A 20384-nucleotide genomic window follows, 5' to 3' on the forward strand; every position below is an offset into this window, starting at 1 on the left:
GACCACATAAAATCAAGAAGGGCGTTTGTGTGTGTACCTGTCTGATGGGCAGTGTTTATTCCCATTGCAGACGCAAATTCAGGCTTGTAGTCATATTCAACAATCCTCATTTGGGCTATTCTTCTCAGCTGTTCGTTTGTGTCAACCTAATGGAATTAAAGAGCAGATTTCATGCACATAGATGTTTGTTATTTAAATTAACACTCTGAGTGACCCAGAGAGACAAAGAATGTTGGCAGTGGGACTGTCCTTTCCTTTTGCCCAAACTATTTTAAGAGAAATTTATGTTTTTCTCCTCCAAGAAGCAAAAATTTCAAAATTCATGTCAGTGACTTCCATCCACTAGTTTATAAAATGAGCCAGAATTAAATGGCTAAATTATAGGGAAAAACATTTTTTAAAAAATAAAGGACTTCCCTGGTGGCTCATTGGTAAAGATTCCACCTGCCAATGCAGGAGACATGAGTTCGATTCCTCATAGGGGAGGATCCCACATGCTATGGAGCAACTGAGCTCCTGCACTACAAACTACTAAGCCCGCGCTCCAGATCCTGGGACCGCGACCACTGAGCCCACGTGCTGCGGCTGCTGAAACCCGAGGGCCCTAGAGTCTGTGCTTCCACAACAAGAGAAGCCAGCACGATAAGAAGCCCACACACTGCAACCAGAGAGTAGCCCCCGCTTGCCGAAACTAGAGGAAAATCCCATGCAGCAATGAAGACCCAGCAAAGCCAAAAATAAATGAAATGTAAGTAAATCACAGGGCAAAAGCTCCCTCATTCACTACTCTGGCCTCACTTCTCTCTGCTAAGAGTTAAACCATCTTTTTGAGAATGGAGCTGGCTGACCTTGGAGAGAAACAAGTGCTGTTCAAGACGGCAAGATATTTCCAAAGGAGCATGCAGTATAAGCACCCAACAAATACAGCCTACCTTGTATTTATAAATTAAAAGGGCAGGGCTTAGTTCAAGTAACAACATTTGAAGAACGGGTATATAATACATCATTGAATTGCTGGTGGACATCTTGCTGGAGAAAATTTCTTCAAGGAGCAGTTTGCAAGCCCATATGATCCACCAGCAGGTCCCTCAAAATTCAGGGTTCTTTCCTACAGATGACTTCTCCCCTGGACCACCCTAACCAGGGGTCCTCCTCTGAGCTGACCACTCTTACAGAAGTAGTTCAAACACTCCCAACTGTCACTGCAAATTGCTCAAAATAAATTTCATGGGTGCCAGCAAAATGATAACAATAAAGACAATATAGTGGAATTTTCCTAGGGCTAAATGTGCTGATTCAAAGGCTTCTTTTTCAATTAGAGTTTTTAAAAAATGAATTCATAGTAATAGCATGATCAATTTTTTTAATGACCTAATTTGACAAGTTAAAAAGTTGGCAGTACTATGTGGGTCCCTAAATTTTCTTTTAGGGAACATAACTGGATTATGACACCAGCATCTCTTGGCAATTAAAAATATACCACCTGGACATCATTTATATGTTGAAACAACTAGAAATGCTTTTCTGTTATTTTAAGAAATCCCTGCTTTGCCCCTTAACTCCTCCCTGCACTCACTCTGTCGAGTGAGCAGGAAAATTCTTCCAATATCAGAAAGTCTCTCTGTTCATCCATTTGGTATCAGAAGTTGTGACTTGGTGCTTAACTACATAAATAGACTAACTTTATTTCAGGTACTTGTCAGGGAACTCACAGCTGTTTTGATCATTGCTGTCATCAAAAGCTTAGTTCAATTCATTCATTCACTGCTTCATTTGACTAATATTCACCAATCACCTTTGATATAGCAGGTTGTGTTGAAACTACACTAAGTGTTGAAACTTCAAAATAATTTCTCTTTTAAAGTTCATGGTCTAGATAGACTCATTCCATAAGATTATATTACAATGTGAAAAATGCAGGTGAGGATGGAATTATGAAAAGAAAATCCCATCAACTCCAAGGAGGTACCTAAAGTATTCTCAGGGGACCGTGGAAAAGGGCTTACCAGAGATGGTGAAGCCCAACAGAGATCTTGGCTTATTTCAGTTCTCAAACACACTCTGCCCCTCCACAAGGTCAAGACCTTTGCTCAGGGCATTTCCTGCCTCAGAAGCTCTTCCTTCCTTTTCCTCTACCTCCACGTCCCCAATTTAAAACACCCCTTCACCAGAGAAGCATTGCTTGACCTCCAAGACTAGGAAGGCTCCCTCTGCCTTACATGCAGGCATTAATCAACTCATCACCAAACAACTAGTGAGTCACCTTTACGGTCTTATTCTATTGAATAGATACCCTTGTGAGGGTGAGGATGTATTTGAGCTCATGGTATTCTGTTTGTTACCATATCACCAGTTTCTAGAACAATTCCTTGCATGTAGTAGGTGCTTAACTAATATTTATTAAATAAATTAATAACTTTAAGATAGGAGTGGGACTTCACTGGTGGTCCAGGGCCTGGGACTCTACACTCCCAATGTAGGGAGCCCAGGTTTGATACCTGGTTAGGGAATTGGATCCTGCATGCTGAAACTAAGATTTCTCATGCCATAGCTAAGACCCGGTGCAGCCAAATAAGTAAATAAATAAAAGACAGAAATTAGTCAAAGACAGATGTCAGCTAGGGAAGGGAGTGGAAAGGATAAGAATAAGACAGGGATGCTGGGCAGAAAGAATACCATAAGCCAAGTCCTGAGGCAGCAAATCCCCGAATTATGTCTGCACAACCGAATGCAGAGTTCGGTGTGTTTAGACTGTAAAGCTGAAGGCCAGAGCAAGGAGAGCCTTGCCAACCATACCCAGATGGAGCAGTCAGAGTCTCATATTGCCCTGTGTGTGCATGTCACTGTGAGCCACTTCATTCATTCAACAATATAAAATGAGTAGCTACTATGTGCCAGATACTATGCCAAGCCCTGGAGATTCAAGGAGTAGTTCTTATTTGGAGCTTAAACTTTCATAAAAGTTCCTTCCCTGAGGCTGAGACCTGTATCTTGACCATCTAAGAACCAGCAGAGCACCTGGCACAGTGTCTGATAGGTAACAGGCACCCAGACTTTGAGGGAAGGAATGAAAGAATGGAGGTAGTGAAATGGCAGAACCATCACTGATGCTAACAGAATTGAAGGCAGGGTCAATCAGGAGCCACTTAGCCAGGCCCTGCCCTGGCCCCCACTCCCTGCACTCTTGGGAGACCTGTGCCCACTTTGCCTACTTCTCATTATCCCCTTGCTTCCTGCATGATGGCCCATCAGAGAGCAAAGCGGAGGCAGTGCCAGTCTCTTTGTTGCAGAGGGAAACCAGAAGAGAATGTGCCCTCATGCCAACAGTCCAGGCTACACAGAGGGAAAATAACTCCTGCTGTCTAAGTGGGATTCTTGACTTCGTTTTCCTTTAAGACATACTCCCAGACATAGCAATTAGATTCACTAGGACTACTACCATTGTATTTCAGACAGATTTTTGGCCAAAGAAAATTTTAAGGGTTGACTTGGGGAGCTAAACACCTTCTAGAACAATCTTTATCTAAGAAAATGCTCTCGTGACTTCTAATGCTGGATTGTAGACCTTCCAAAGCTAAATATAAACATCTTGAGTTGCATGTTCCCTGTGGTATGTACAGTTGGCCCAGGGAAACCCCTAGAGACAAGGGCTGTGGCTCTTTGGAATCCTCTGCTAGAAACTGTACCAAGGCCACCATTCAACCCCATGCCTTGCTCACTGGTGTGTGTTGAGTGAGAGCCTAGTGAGTGAATCTGGGCGTCTGATCTTGCCCACAGTAGTTTTGGAAAGTTTGACTGTGAATGCAAATGGTTGTCTCTGTCATGCTATCTCACAGTCAAGGTTTCCATACCATTAACTCAAGCATTGTACCGCAGAGAAGACATCACAGACTGTGGACTCCAGTCTGTTTAGGGAGGGGGATCTCATTACACATGGCCCACAGCCCAGACTATCAGTCTCCCGTCAGGAGCAGCTTGAATGGCACCAGCTCACCCTGAACTTCTGATTTGGCTCATGGCCCTAAAGGGAGACTTCACATGTTTGGCTTTCTTGAGTTCATCACACTTTTGTCTTTAACTAGCACACTGCTGGTGCAATTGGGAGAAATGGTCTAGACCATTGTTCTAGACCAACTGAAATGGTCTAGACCATTGTTCTAGACCAACTGAAATGGTCTAGACCATTTCACCTTAACTGATTTTTTTTTTCCTGGCTTTTCTTTAGTCCTTTGCTGCCTTATTTTCAGCCTTTACCACAGAATTTGACTGATGCATTCAACGTTCAACTTCTTTATTTTTTTATTTTTTATTTTTTTTTGCATTGACATTGCTGTTCTTCATGCCCCTTTGGTTCTCATCATACCCTTTCCACTCTAATTGTGCTCAGTTTCCATTGTAAAAGCTGCGTTTCTTTTCCAGGTTACTATCGCCTCGGTAAATACCATGTCTAGGTAAGTGAAACTGCTCTTCACAGAGGCCGATCTCATTTTCCAGAGCTTCTGTTTTGTAGGTTTTAGTCACATCTGCTTTATCGTCTCTGTGTCTTGGACGTGAGTCCACCTAAGTCCAAGAAATCTCCTCCAGGCCTCTCCACACAGGGTGCTTGTGTGCTTATTATCTGCAAAGCCCTCTCCCCGCTGCCTGGAGCGAGGAGACACAGCCGGGCACTCAGCAGCTAACATTTGTCCTCCCATCACAATGCCAGGCACAGGTGTAGCCACAGCAGTTGTTCCACAGCAGTTAATCCAGAAGCCAGCTCTGGTTATCATGCCTCCTTAAAGAATGGGAAAAAGCCTGCTGTCCTATGCTTGCAATCAGATCAACCAAGCTTCACTTCCTGGCATGTTTGGAAGAATGGCCTTCTTTTTAAAAGTTGGGAAAACTGAGTCAGGGAGAGGTGAAGATGAAGTTCACGTATCTGTCAGCACCATCATCAACATTACCATCATCTCTCTTGTCTGTAATAAATGGCGAATGAGATAGACAAGATTTCTAGAGACGTGCATTTTATAAGTGTGGATAGACTTACGAAAGACAAAAATATTAATGTGAAATAATGGATGAATTATGTATGTAACTTGCATTTTTACATCAATAATAGTAATATCCATTTATATCTGCTTAGCTGTATACATCTAAAAAACGTTTCCCATATATGAGCTTAGAAAAAATCCTTTAATGTGAGTGAAATGAATATAGGTATTCCCCACTCACAGAATAATAAACAGAGGCATAAAGCATGTCTGGGCCAAAGTTCCTGAGCAAGTAGGTACCAGAATCAGGGCTCAAACTAGCCTTCTAATCAGGGATTTGCTTTTTTTTCTTCCCTCCTACTGCTCTGGGCAGGAAGGGGACACAGGAACTTCTCATCTAGAGCCTTGATTGGATGACACTGCAGTGTATGGAGAAGCTTCCTAGACGGATTTGAGAAGTTCCAGGGAACCTTGTTATTTTAAGACAATACATTTTCTTCAAACCAAGGAACATCATTCGATCACGACATTTGGTAAATGGTAGCAGGAGGGATTATGGAGGACTCTCCCCACTTGTCATCTTCTGCTTACATTTAGATAAGACCTGGTGGGGGATTGTAGAACCAGTTGCAAGGATGAGTTTGAGTTGGTGTGATCTGAAGCACAGACAGTTCATCTCTTTTTAAAAGGCAGAAGCATGGTATCTAAGGCTGGTATCTGGAAATGTATATGAGAACCTCCCAACCCAGAGAGTTCCCATCTGGCTAGTAGGTCACAGCTCTTCTAACATGAACCGCAACTTTGCAATCAGTATAAAAGTCTACAATTACAGCCTTTCTCTGGGATTCTCTCAGCCAACAAGGACATTCCTTGGCTAGTTTAGAAAAACCAGTGCAGATCTGCACTGGGAAAGGAATGCAGTCTGGTAGCATGGCCAGTGATTTACAAATTAAGTCTCCTATTAACTGAGAAAGAATACAGAAAGGAGATTTAAAAACACCATTCTGCCACTGCCTCAAAATTGTTTACAGGAGACGCAGTATGTGTGAGAAGGTGGGGAGGGGGCAGAAGCAGTGAAAGGGCAGCAGAATTAAGGTTGGAATGACCTGGCATTTTCATCCTGACCCCTTAAGTCTTCATAGCATTTGAGACTTTCCAAGATGATTCAGTACTTATTTTCTCCACAGGTTAAAAATTATAAAAGATTCAGTGGGGTTAAGCAGAGAAGCATCATCTCTACCTTATAGATAAAGACACTGGCATTTCAGTGAGGTTAGGCATTTTTATCCAGGCAAGCCCAAAGTGAACAAGTAGTCTCCTGCTTTCAAGGCCTGATTTCTGATTTTTATAAGGCATGCATGCCTCATTACAGAGGGAAAATGTCTTGACCTGGAAACCGGGGATGATGGGGTTGCCTGAGTGAGGAGGTGAAGTTTCTCTAAGTGTTCTCAGAAGGATGCTGAGCAGGGAAGACAGTGGCTGGCAGGCCTGGTACGAGGGACTCTAGGAGGAAGAAGGTGGAGAGGCCCAGGAGAAACATGAGCAAGAACGGACCTAAGACAGTGCTCCAAAGACGAACAGGGAGATGGAAGTGTGGAGACGGAAAGGAAAGGCAAGCTCCAGTGGGTGACAACAGAAAAGCAGCAGCCTGTGGAAAATAACTCGGAGACTTCTTGCTTGTGAAGCCAGTGTCATGCTGTCATGGCCCACGACTCCTGGGAGGTAAATGCATTCTCTCGGGTAGGAACTGCATTATAGTTTCAGCAGAGACACCTAATGACTCCAATGCTCATCACTGTTAAGTGCCATGTTTATCTCACGCCAGCAGGTGACGTGGAGAGATGCCCCGTGTCCAGCATGTCAGAGGCCAGGAGAGCCCAGAACTCCTGACTCGGGTGTCAGAGGAGGTGTCTGAGGCCTGCCCCCTGCTCACCTCCTGGACGTTCTGCTTTGCCCGGCTGTCAGAGGGATGCATAATCGTCCCCATCACTTTCATGTTGCCACAGACAACCAGGGCTTCGTCCGGTGCATCTGTGTTTATGCCCACTCGACCGTGACAAACGACAGACTCTGGAACTTGTCCTCGCTGCCATAATGCATCAATGTCATTTTCAAATTGCCCAGGGTTGGAGGCCTAGAAAAAAAAATACATAAATACATTACAATTAAAGTTATGGACATAGGAACAAATGATTGCTTTATTCCTCAAAGGAAAGCGGAATGTTAGCTAAGTCTTTCACTTGAGAATCATTTGTCAGATGGGACATTCTGACATATTCTAATAATTGCGGCCCAGGAGAACAAGGAAGTCTCCTTTAAATGCTCTGTATCCTCCACAGACCCCCGCCCCTGCCTCTACCAGCAGGAGCTCAGCATGTCATGGTTTGCAACATCCGGTCTCTACATGGAGCTAAAAACGTGTCAGTTATAGTAGGTGGATGATAAAGAAGAAGGAAAAAACCTCAAAATGAGTATCTTTTTAGGGAGAATAATAATAATGATTTAAAACCAGAATATTATGTCAGAAAATATTACAAGTTTATTAAAGCTCAGATAATTTTAGCATTTAGCTAGCCCTTTTATAGTTTCAAATCACCTTCATGTTTATGATTTCATATACAGTTGACAAGCAAATGACAATACAAGCATAATTAATATACTTCTGCTGCTGCTGCTGCTAAGTCGCTTCAGTCATGTCTGACTCTGTGCGACCCCATAGACAGCAGCCCACCAGGCTCCCCCGTTCCTGGCATCCTCCAGGCAAGAATACTGGAGTGGGTTGCCATTTCCTTCTCCTCAGCTATTCCCTAAGCACAGATGATACTGAAGGAAGCATTGTAACAGCTACGTTTGCTGAGTGCTAATCCACACCCCAATTCCATGAGATAAGACCATTATCTTCCTTTTACTATATTGAGACTCTAAAAGAATAAGCCTATTTCCCAAGGTCACAAATCTAGTAAGTTCTAGAGTTGCCATTATACTTCCTTTGATGATTAAATAATGATTCTAACTTTGACTTTTGTGTGGTATTGCATAGAAGCAGCCCTGGCTGAATGCAGTCTTCCAGGAAAATCCAAGTGGATCTATCAGACTAGAGAAAGTTTTGGAGGTTTTATTGTTATATAAAAATTTTTTGCCAAATAATTTTCTACTGTACTGCTTTCCCTCTGCCCCATTTCCCTGTAGCCAGTGACCATATTTCCACATATCTTTTCAAAAACTATTTGTCTATATATCTGGCTGCACTGGGTCTTAGTTGTGGCATTCGGGATCTTCCGCTGTGGCATGTGGACTCTAGTTCTCTGACTGGGGATTGAACCCTGGGCCCTCTGCAGTGGGAGCGTGGAGTCCTAGCCACTGGACCACAAGTCCCATATTTCCACATATCTCTGAGTAGGGAATCAATGAATCCAACAAAATCCTCATAACAAAATTAATGTTTTTAAAATTATGCCCTATCCTTCTCTACCTACTCTCTTGGTGTTATTTGAATGTTTTTACCATAGTCGTGTGTTACTAATTTACAAATAATAATGAAAAGGAATCTCAAAGTTTATTGCTAAATTTGGGTTCAGTTAGGAAATTTAGGTGTCTTCTACTTCCAGTTTCATTCCCACCTGTCTGAACCCTGATCTGCTTGGAAGACTCAACCATTGACACCACGTAGGCAAAAGCAGGGAAAGAATATACAGCAACAACTTTGAACAGTATTTTGTGTGAATTCACTTGAACAAAGAGCTTTTCTGTAAGGTCCCCAGAGCCTCCTTGGTTGTGAATGGCAATTTGGCTTTGACTCAAATCCTTTTATAGTGAGCAGTCAACTAAATCCAAAGGTATGCCATATAAAATGCTGATGTATTTTCCTCTGCTATGAACATAATGAGCCACTTCAAGGAAACAAAACAGGACAGTGATGGATTTTCTTTTTCTTAATGAGCTCTGGGATAATTATGATCCTGTTGGTAACTTGATAGTACTGGAACAGCAGATATAAGTAGGTTCAATTTTGGGGGAACAATTACAAGAATCTCACTTGGCTTTCATCAAATGAAAACTCAAATTCCTAAAACATATTCAGATCATTTTGGATGGTCCATAGATCTACAAGGTTTAAAATACAGAGCCTTGAAGAGGATTCCTCCTCAGTAATGTGTTTGTGTTCAGTTGTGTCCGACTCTTGGCGACCCCATGGACTGTAGCCTGCCAGGCTCCTCTGTCCATGGAATTCTCCAGGTACGAATACTGGAGATGGGTAGCCATTTCCTTCCCTGGGGATTGTTCCTGACCCAGGGATCAAACCTGGGTCTTCTGCATTGCAGGCAGACTCTTTACTAATGGAAAATGTTATTATAAAATCTGTGAACTTATTTCCCTTCTCTAGTAACAGGAGTGTTAATGTATCAAAGCAAACTGAAATGGAACCACAGAAAAACATTCTGGGATCACGAATTTGTGCTCAGATGTGACCCAATAGTGGTTGATTGCTCTCAAATGCCAAAATAAAGTTTATAGAATACTTTTATTTGCCACAGCCTTACATATTTAGGGGTGACCTGAACATTTTACTCTATATTGTGACACAAACTGGCTGTGTGACTTTGGGAGACTTACTTAACCTTTCTCTACCAGTTTTCTCCTCTGGCACATACAGATAATAATGTCTTTACCTATCTTATGGGGTTGCGGGAGTTAATTGAAATCATGTGTGCATGAACACTTTGTAAAAATGAGGATGAATGGTCTCAAATTTATGCTCAATACAATCTGCTGTGCATAGTAAGCACCATTTAACCTGTAATCAATCAATCTGTCCCCTCAGTAGCATCTGCAGAGCTACACAATTCCGAGGGAGCTCCGTTCACAGAGAATACAGTGGAAATGGCGCCCCCTGCAGATGCTTGGAACAGGAACCATCACTAGTAGCAAAGTTTGGAAAGGAAAGCTGGATTTCTTTGCTTTATCAGTTTGGGCTTCTAAAGAGCAGCCAAAGAGCATAATAGGAAAGCTTGAGCTGAGGAAGGCAAGAAACTCGTTCTTGTACCTTTTGAAAGGACTATTGAAAATGGGCCTAGAGATGCGATCTACCAGGGCTACTCAATGTGTGGTCCACAGGCCAGCAGTAGCAGCATCTCCTGGAAGCTTGTTAGAAATGCATAATCTTGAGAGAGTAGCACTGAAACATATACATTACCATATGTAAAACAGATTGCTAGTGGGAAGCTAGTGAGAGTCCCTTGGACAGCAAGGAGACCTAACCAGTCAATCTTCTAAAGGAAATCAGTCCTGAATATTCATTGGAAGGACTGATGCTGAAGCTGAAACTCCAATACTTTGGCCACCTGATGCAAAGAACTGACTCTTTAGAAAAGACCCTAATGCTGGGAAAGATGGAAGGCAGGAGGAGAAGGGGATGACAGAGGATGAGATGGTTGGATGGCATCACTGACTCAATGGACATGAGTTTGAGTAAATTCCAGGAGTTGGTGATGGACAGGGAGGCCTGGCATGCTGCAGTCCATGGGCTCACAAAGAATCAGACATGACTGAGTGACTGAACTGAACTGAAGTGAGCAGGAAGTTACTTTACAACACAGGGAGCTCAACCCGGTGCTCTGTGACAACCTAGAAGGGTGGGATGGGGTGGGAGGTGAGAGGGAGGTTGAAGAAGAAGTACATACATAAGTATAAATATGTATACTTATGGCTGATTCACATAGCTGTCCAGAAGAAACCAACACAATATTGTAAAGCAATTGTAAAATTAAAAATAAATTTTAAAAGATAAATTAGAAAAAAAGAAGTGCATATTCTCAGACATCTCCAACCTACTGAACCAAAAATTGTGGAGGTGGGACCCAGGCATCCGTGTTTCCACCAGCTCTCCGGGGGATTCTTATTCTTAACATAGTTTAAGAACAACTTCTTTATGTCATACACTAGTTCCATACAACTATGAAAGGGCTCATGAGTTACCCCTTCTATAGTTAGTAGGCTGTTCTGTTGAACTCCAACTGCACAGTGAGACAGACATTGCTCTACCCACTGATTCCTTTGGGTAAATAAAAATTCAGCTGAACTTCAGAAGAGGTGTGTGTGTGTGTGTGTGTGTGTGTGTGTGCAGCTCGAGTGTGTAGGGGAAGGGGAGGGAGGTTTGTGGTCAGAAATGGGCAAGGGCCAGGGAAAACAGAGATGGCACCTGGAGTGGCTCTGCTCTCCCCTCATCCCTCCCCATCCTTGCATCTGTGTTCTTTCCCTTGTCTTTCCCCATTCCGGTTGTGGGTTTCCCACCCCATGGTACTTTGGTTGCAGAGCAATAAAAGAGAATTTGGGGGGACCTGCCCATTTCTATTCTTCCGGAAAAATAAGCTGGAATAAATTAATGGTTTTCAAAACTAGGAAACCCTGGCATGTCTTTGAAAGGAAGACAAAACTGATCATCCCTCCTGCTCGCAACATAGCCCTACCAACCAGGTTTAATTATGTGTTTTAGGAGAAGAATGGAGCTGAAGGAAAGTCTAGCCATTAACAAGGAGAATCCGAAGGAGCTCTGCCGGGGGATGCTCCCCAAAACAAAGAGCTGGGAAACAAATCTGTTCTTTGGAGTGAGCTTTAATTTCCATTAAATTGGTCAATTTACAGTATGGGACCAAAATATCTTTCCAAAGCTGTTTTGATTGACAATCTGGATGAACAATTGCTGGATCCTGCCCCTGTTTCTCTCTCCTCGGAGAATTCTGACAAGCTTGGTCTCCTGAACTCCCCCTTGAGGCCTGAAATTCATCTACTGCAGTCTTCAAGCTGTGTGTGTTGTGCTTAGTCACTCAGTCGTGTCCAGCTCTGTGACACCAGTGACTGTAGCCCACCAGGCTCCTCTGTCCATGGGGATTCAGCAGGCAAGAATACTGGAGTGGGTTGTCATGCCCTCCTCCAGAGGATCTTCCCAACCCAGGGATCAAACTCAGGTCTCCTGCATTGCGGGTGGATTCTTTACCATCTGAGCCACCTGGGAAGCCCAACCTTCCTCCATACATTCACCCTTATGTTAATTTCTGCTATGGGGAAAAATGACTCAGTTCTCAAAATGAATCTGGATTTGCTAAGTGCAATTTGCAGGTCTCCATATAATGTGGTCAGGTCTTATCTTTGTCACATTTCTCTTCCTTCATCCTAGAACTCGAACTAACAGACCCAGGCTTTGGCCCAAGAGGGCATATCTGGCTTTTTTGTAAAATGTAGGCTGGTCTGCCCTCTGCTCAACCCGTGGTACATATACCTGTTTAGTACCCTCTAGAATCTCAGGGGCAGGAAACGTGCTCTCTAAAACTCACTGATTCAAACAATAATGCCATTTCTTAAATTCAGTTTTTCTCTTAGTTGGTTTAAATATTATATGCTTAAATAAATGCAAAAGTCTGCATTCATTTTCACTCTGCATTTGGGGTTAGAACAAAATAATCTCAGTAAGATATTTCCAGTGTGAGGGAAAGATATTATTGCTATCGTTTTTTTTCTCATTGTTGTTAGGGTAACCCTTGTGTTACCCAGCATACATATAGAATAGGGTATTCTCTTTAACCAAAAATTATGGCTAGAAGAAAGCCATTGAATGTGGAACACATCCATTTTTAAAAAATAAAAACTTAATGAATAATATGACATCCAATCTATACTAAGCATAATTTTTTCAATAGTCACACTTAACATGAATTGCAGAAACTTTGGACTTCTTAGGGTCATCATTACGAGTTAAATTCTCACTGAACTTTGGGTACGAGAAAGAGCCCATTAACAGAGAGTTCTGAGAACAGCATGTCCGGCCATGTTCCCCTCTCACATTGCTGCTGTGGAGACTTGCACGGCAGCCTAAGCAGAGCTTTGCAGGGGCTGTCAGCAGGAAATGGAGAAATCTCAACACCAGGTAAATTATTTAAAGTACGCAGGTGACTAGCAGACTGCCTGACTTAAGCATGAATTTCAACACTCAAAGCAGCAGTTTCATGGTATCCGATCTACCCTAATGTTAAAAAGAAAGGCATTGCCTGTATTTGTTCCTTCCTGTGAGGAATCAGAAAAAATAAGCAACCTAGGTTTCCAGACTTGATTTTAAATCACATTTATTAGCACACCGAAGCAATCCCAGATGACAGCAGGTGAGGTGTCAAAGACCACCCCGACCCTGGCTGAGGTATGGGCCGGAACCTCTGCTCTTGGCTCATGACCTAAGGAGGGGCCCCACCTTCCTTTGCCCCAGAGAAGGCTGTTTTGCCGAAGCTTAGATCAGGCCCCACAGAAACACAGTCTGGGTATGTGTGCTGGCGGGCACACAGCCGGCCTCACCCAGGGACATCTGGACACACCAGTGTTTTACTTCATTTCCATCATTACTTTGCTTCCAATAAAACTCTGAGATGTAGTTTCAAGAGTTCCACTAATAGATGGCTTGTTATTTTTTATTGACTAAAAGAATTACACAGAGGGCCCTTTGTTTGAGAACAGCTCAAGGCAAGCTGTGGAAGACTCACTTCCCCAAATGGGCAGCTCTTGTCCCCAGGCCTAAGTTTAACAGCCAGGTCAGTGGGCGTGCCCCAGTGTAAACTAGTTTCCCCACTGGAGTGTGCACGTCTCCCTGTGCCACTTCAAAGACCCATCACCAAACAGCCCCTCCCAGGGCTGCCAGGCCTGTGGTTACCTGTTCCCTCATGGCCCTGGCATTCTCTGTGCTGGCCAGCCTGGCCTCACACAGCTGCAGCTGCAGCTGCCAATAGCTTCATGTTTTGGTGGCTGCCAAGACTCCCGTCCAGAGCTGTGACCAATCATTCATTCAGCAAAATGTGCTGAGCCATTACTCTGCTCTGGGCAGCAGCCTAGAAGTCCTGGGGTCACCGATCAGTCTGGGGCATGGGATGCCTTCCTGCCTATTCCCCCACCCTGTGGGCTTTGGGGTCAGAGGGAACTGGGTTGTAACCCAGGCTCCTTCATTTACTTACTAGCTTTGTGCTCATGGATGACTTTCTCTCCCTCTTAAGCCCCTCTTAAGAACTCTTAAGTTCCTCTGGGTGTAAAGAATGTAATGTAAACGTGAAACAATGTAGAATGATGTCACACAGAAATTATGTAGCCCAGTGCCTATAACATACAGTAAAAACCAGGGCTTCTCAACTACGGCACTACTGACATTTGAGGAGGAGTAACTCTGTTGTGGGGGCTGTCCTGGGCATCGTAACGTGTTGAGCAGCATCCCTGGCCTTAACCCACTAAATGCCAGTAGCACCCCCAGTTGTAACAACCAAAAATGTTTGCAGACATTGCCAAATGACCCATGGGAAACAAAAGTTCTGGTTGAGAACCACAATGTAAAAACTAAAATCACAGTATCTGCTATTACTCATTATCTTTGTCATCACTGGCAATTGAGAAGCTGCATACTTCATGCATTCCACTGAATATGTAAAGTCTACTTACAGGGAAAAAAAAAAAAAAAAAAACCATGGGATCCTGAAAAGTCAAAGAACCGCACTTACCCTTACAATGATCCGTTCAGAGATGTGGGCAGACAACAGGTAGAACTGGTCTTGGTTAGCAGCATACAGTCCAACCACCAACATGAAGTATCTAGTTCAGAAACAGCAGACGAATGCCAACACATCAGGAAACAAGAGACACAGTTTCTGCCATGAAATTGATTAATTAACAGAGAATTTACCGGGTTTACATATTCAAAATTTTTCTCTTCCACCCTAAGTTGCCCCTCTTGTGAAATCACAGAGGAGTTGGTTCACTCACTGTTGTTCTGGGTCTGCCTTTAACTCAGCTTGAGGGATGAGTGTGCTGTTTTGCACACCCACAACAGCCATCACTGGGCATACTGGGCTTGGCCCATCAGTGCTGGCCTAGTGCAGACCTTACCCTGCTGCATCCCGGGGCCCTCAGCACAGCACTGCTTACACACACTGCTAAGTGCTAAGTTGCTTCAGTCATGTCTGACTCTGTGCGACCCCAGAGATGGCAGCCCACCAGGCTCCTCCGTCCCTGGGATTCTCCAGGCAAGAACACTGGAGTGGGTTGCCATTTCCTTACAAAAAGTCACCTTAGAGGTGCCTTTGTTCAGAGCCAGCCAAGCCACACATCCTACGCCATAAGGCGGGGGTGGGGGGGGGGCGGAGTGGGATATGACTTGGCAGGGCTCACTCAGACGCACAGGTTCCTTCCCATCCTGATCTGCTCTTGGTCATGTAACCTGCACCTTTCATAGCCTCCAGTCATGACTTCAGTCAAAAACCAGAACCCTCTCTTCTGATTGTTATCAAGGCGATCTTCCTCACTATTTTAACTGCTTCTTCATGTGTACCACTGATGAGACATTTTAAAGATTAGACCATTTCTTCTTCTTTTTTAAAGAAGCATAATGAGTTTTTAAAACTTTTTATTGAAGTTAGTTTCTGCTATACAGGAAAGTGGATCTCTTATATATATGTCCACTCTTTTTTAGATTCTTTTCTCAGAGATCACTACAGAGTATTGAATACAGTTCCCTGTGCTATACAGTAGGTCCTTATTAGACCATTTCTTGAAAGTCGAAATATAAACTATCCCTACCAGAAAAGCATTTACTTTAAGAATTGCATTAAAAAAAAAACTTGGCCAACTTCTTCTGTAGCACTCTAAACAGTCTCCAATCCTTAGGGAGTACAACTTTTCCCCTGTAACTAAAGTACGTCAATAATAGTAATAACTGTTACAATTATGATAATAATTAGCTATCATCCACTGAGTGCTCAAAATGAGCCATGTGCTGGGCTAAGCAGTTTGTCTACATTATTTCATTTAGAACCCTAAAACAACCGTATTGGAGAAGGATATGGGTATTGAACCGTTTTTACAGAATAGGAAAATGAATCTCAGGGAGGTTAAGTTCCATGCTTAAGGTCACCCAGCTAGTAAATGGCAGTATCAAATAGTCAAACTCAATTCCCTCCAACTCCAAAACCTTTGTTCTAAAATCAGTGGTTCCTAAACTTGAGCATGCATCAAATCACTTGGAGGGGGGCTTGTTAAAATATAGACTGCTGGACCTCACCCCAAGTTTTTGATCAGGTAGGTTTTTAGTGAGTCCCAACAACTTGCATCTCTAATAAGTGTCCAGGTGATACCATCTCTGCCGGTCCTGGGAGCACATTCTGAGAATCACAGGTGTAAATCATTAATGTAAATGTATTTTCAATCAAAAAAGGCTACAGCAGAGCTTTGGAGCTCAGGGCATTAAAGTAGTGACCAGCACACAGAATTCGAGAAATGCCATCAATCCTCAGCCCTCAGCCCGTCACAAGACATGAACACATGGTCCCTCTAAATGCAGCTGTCTCCAACCTTCTTGGCACAAAGGGCCATTTCATGGAAGACAATTTTTCCACGGCCTAGGGTGGAAGGGACATGGTTTCAGGAAGATTCAAGTGCATTACATTTATCGTGCACTTTATTTCTATTATTGTTACATCAGCTCCATCCCAAATCATCAGGCATTAGATCCGGGTGGTTGGGGACCCCTGCAGAAGGATCACGGGGAGAATGAAAACAAGCCGCCCAGAGGCTGGGCAGGAGAGGAGGCATAGCAGGGTGTGGGGATGGAAGAAGGACGATGTCTAAGGGTAAATGAAATGCGGCAACAGCAGAGTCAGAGAAGGGAGGAGGGCAGCTGAGGAAGGCCAAGAGGATCACAGGGGCCTCTGGGGGCCCTGGGCTGTCAGGTAGCATAACCAGCTACCCACCCCCACCGCGCCCCCCCGCCCCAGCAAAGGCATACACACCACACCAGTACCTCTGGTCAGGGTTTGGCTTCCCCTTCTTTCTCATGTTATTTGCTGTGGTTTCGCTGAAGTGTAACCGGCCCAGAGTTACTTTGGTGACCTGGTCGGCCAGCAGGTTAATTCTAAAGCAAACAGCAAAAATACAAAGAGACTGTAAGAGAACATAGTTCTTGATCATATCTGATTCATTCTTAGATTCTGAGCTATGTTTAGTCCCCCATTCTTATCACACTGTGGAGGACACTGATTTTTAAGATAGTGCCCACAGCCTGGTCAGGAATGGCTGCCAGGGAGGTACTCTTTGTTTAGTCACTAAGTCATGTTCAAGTCTTTGAAACCCCATGGATTGCAGCACACCAGGCTTCTCTGTCCTTCACAATCTCCTGGAGTTTGCTCAGATTCACATCCATTGAGTCAGAGATGCCCTCCAACCATCTCATCCTCTGTTATCCCCTTCTCCTCCTGCCCTCAATCTTTCCCAGCATCAGCATCTTTTCCAGTGAGTCGGCTCTTCACATCATGTGGCCAAAGTATTGGAGTTTCAGCTTCAGCATCAGTCCTTCCAATGAATATTCAGAGTTGATTTCCTTTAGGGTTGACTGGTTTGATTTCCTTGCAGTTCAAGGGATTCTCAAGAGTCTTCTCCAGCACCACAGTTTGAAAGCATTATTTCCTCAGTGTTCAGCCTTCTTTATGGTCCAGCTCTCACATCCAGACATAGCTACTGGAAAAACCATAGCTTTAACTACATGGACCTTGGTCAGCAAAGTGATGTCTCTGCTTTTTAATACACTGTCTAGGTTTGTCATAGCTTTTCCTCCAAGGAGAAAGTGTCTTTTAATTTCAGTGAAAGTTAGAAATGCTCATTCAGCAGCAGTTCAAGTCCAGAGTACCTGACTCCGAAGGGCTTATGCTCCTACACTGGGGCTCTTTGATCTCGACAACAGGAGAGAAGCCCCGTCACCTGCATCACCATTGCTATAGTGCTCTCCTCCCGATAGAAGCAGTTCCTCTAGGTTGCTGGTGAACTCCTTTGCATCTCCTTCACGTATATGCCCTCTCCTGACCTGGCTGTGGGAAGCTGCCTGCTTCTAAGGTAGACCACACACAGCCTCCCAGCAAGAAAAAACCAGAGGTACCAGGCAAGTTCAGAGCTGTCTGTACACGCTTGAGCTGCAGGCTGAGCTCACACCTGGTCTCTCCAGGCTCTAGCACCATCTTCTTCCCCAAATAGGACTGCTGCTGCTGCTGCTGCTAAGTCGCTTCAGTTGTGTCTGACTCTGTTCAACCCCATGGACTGCAGCCTACCAGGCTCCTCCGTGCATGGGGTTTTCCAGGCCAGAGTACTGGAGTGGGTTGCCATTTCCTTCTCCAGTGCATGAAAGTGAAAAGTGAAAGTGAAGTCACTCAGTCGTGTCCGACTCTATGCGACCCCATGGACTGTAGCCCACCAGGCTCCTCCATCCATGGGATTTTTCCAGCCAAGAGTACTGGAGTGGGGTGCCATTGCCTTCTCCCTCAGGCTCAAATCATCCCCACCCAGTCAAAAAGGAAGTCTCTTTCATTTTATATGGCATCCATTGTTTTGGATGATCCCAGTCCTGTGGCTTTCTTTTTTTGAAATATTATTTTCATTTATTTCTTGGGCTGCACAGGATCTTAGTAGTGACATGTGGACCTAGTTTCCTGACCAGAAATTGAACCCAGGCCCCCTGCATTGGGAGCACAGGGTCTTAGCCACTGGATCACTGGGGAAGTTCCCCGCATTCTTTCTATTTTAGGGCTCATTAAGCAATCTAACAGCAGTGCTTTAAGAAACAAGATAAATGAATTATAAGCACAGCATGGATCCAGAACCTTAAAATCAATTCAATCAGTAGCATGCTGATTTAAATGAAAAATTAAAGGAAAGATCTAATTATAATCTGTCTCAGGGAACCAAGGTTGTTAGCAAGGTTGTCAGTAATAAATATTCTGTAAATAATGATGACCTAAAAGATGGGGCTTTTTATAGATTTTTTTGCAATTATTTCAATATATCTTACCTACTTTTGTTGATAAGCATGTGTTCATAATACTAACACATTATTACTAATTTAGTTTGTATCATGGAATTCTTTTAAAATAAAATAAATTTGGCAATAAATTTTCTTCCCAAAATATGTTCACAAGAGAATTCAGAAAAGAAGTTCTTACTTAATAGGATTGAAAATCTTTTTGCTTCTGTCTGCTTGGGACTGTTCAATAGCAATTATTTGATTGGTGGCTTCTACCTATGTAGAATAACAAAAAGTAATTACTTCATAATTAATTTCTTTATTAATTAAAACATTCATTAGTAAATAATTTTCAATTACTTAAAAAGTTTCCCAAGGCATTATGTTAAGCACTTGGCAAGAGGCACCAGTCACTGAAAGAATGTATAAGACAAGGACCCTGACCTTAAAGCAGTGTGCTATTGGAGAGAAGAGAAACAAATACCTGAAGAGCTAAACAAAGAAAACACAAGACAAGAGAGAACTTCAGGTAAACAGTGAGTATAGAGTGGACTATAGATCTTCCCGACCCAGGCATTGAACCAGGGTCTCCTGCATTGCAGGTGGATTCTTTACCCACTGAGCTATCAGGAAATCCTCAAAACACATGAGCAAGGCAGCTCAACAGATCCATGCACTCACTCGTTCATTCATTCTTTCATTCATTCATTTCATACATACTTGTTGAGCACCTGCTTTGAATCAGGCATTGCATTAGGCAATAAAGGTGAGAAGACAAAACAGAAATCTCAGCCCTTTCAGAGCTTATTAATAAGAAATAAAAATAAACAGTAAAAATAAATAAAACATAGGAAATGACATTTATTCAATAATTCTTGTTATTCAATAATATTCTTGTTATTAGTGAAGAGTAGCAAGTGTCTGCTGGTATCTGCTCTATGACTGTAGGTATTTGCACAGTCACTGTCTTTCCAGAAAGCAATTAGGCAACCAACATCAAGAGTTTTAATACTGATTATATGTTCAATGTGCAATGCCTATTCTGGAATTTATTCTCATACAAAAATGAATATGCCTGGATGTTCACTGCAAAAAAAATTTACAATAAATTTGTAAATACAAATTGACAAAAAATTTACAATAATACAGAAATTAATATGGTATCTTGATATAATGGAAAACCATATCATCTTTGTAAACAATATTTTATAGTCTTTAATGATATTATATAATGCTATTTCCACAACATAATATTATCTATATGAAATTAATTTTAATAACAGAAAAAATAAGGAAAAATTAAGTTATTAAATTGTGGATCCCAAGTATGAATGAATTTTATCTCTTCTTTCATACTTTTCTATTATATGCCATAATGTCCACAATGGACTCATATTACTTCCATAATCAGAAATATATGTTTTATTATTGTGTGCTTGCTGTTTATTTTATTTTGGTTTGGTTTGCAGCAAGAGCAGCTGATGTGTTTAGCTGTGAAGCGCCACTTTGGGAGACTTGGTGCCTGAGCCCAGGTTGGTGATCAGAAAAAAACATATGCAGATAATGGATATTCCTCACCCTAAGGAGCTGGATCTGAGGTAATAATG

The 20384-nt window shown here is 42.8% G+C and overlaps 1 protein-coding gene across 2 annotated transcripts in view; it reads right to left on the reverse strand.

The window, feature by feature from the left end:
• Positions 1 to 20384, reverse strand: part of MYRFL (myelin regulatory factor like) — a 124950-nt gene that overhangs the window by 43904 nt on the left and 60662 nt on the right. The window contains exons 8-12 of one of the 2 annotated variants that reach the window (XM_086399993.1): positions 18977 to 19053; positions 16792 to 16902; positions 14498 to 14588; positions 6907 to 7107; positions 38 to 146 (exon numbers count right to left, since the gene is read on the reverse strand). In XM_086399993.1, coding sequence (XP_086256119.1) covers positions 38 to 146; positions 6907 to 7107; positions 14498 to 14588; positions 16792 to 16902; positions 18977 to 19053 — 589 coding nt within the window. Of the gene's footprint in view, positions 1 to 37; positions 147 to 6906; positions 7108 to 14497; positions 14589 to 16791; positions 16903 to 17673; positions 17793 to 18976; positions 19054 to 20384 lie in introns of those variants that run through there. The other variant, XM_086399994.1, reaches the window with a different exon arrangement.

Source organism: Bos grunniens, chromosome 5 (assembly GCF_055505025.1).
Source record: "Bos grunniens cultivar Pamir isolate PY7600 chromosome 5, Bosgru_T2T1.0, whole genome shotgun sequence".
In the NCBI taxonomy this organism is placed as follows: Eukaryota; Metazoa; Chordata; class Mammalia; order Artiodactyla; family Bovidae; genus Bos; species Bos grunniens.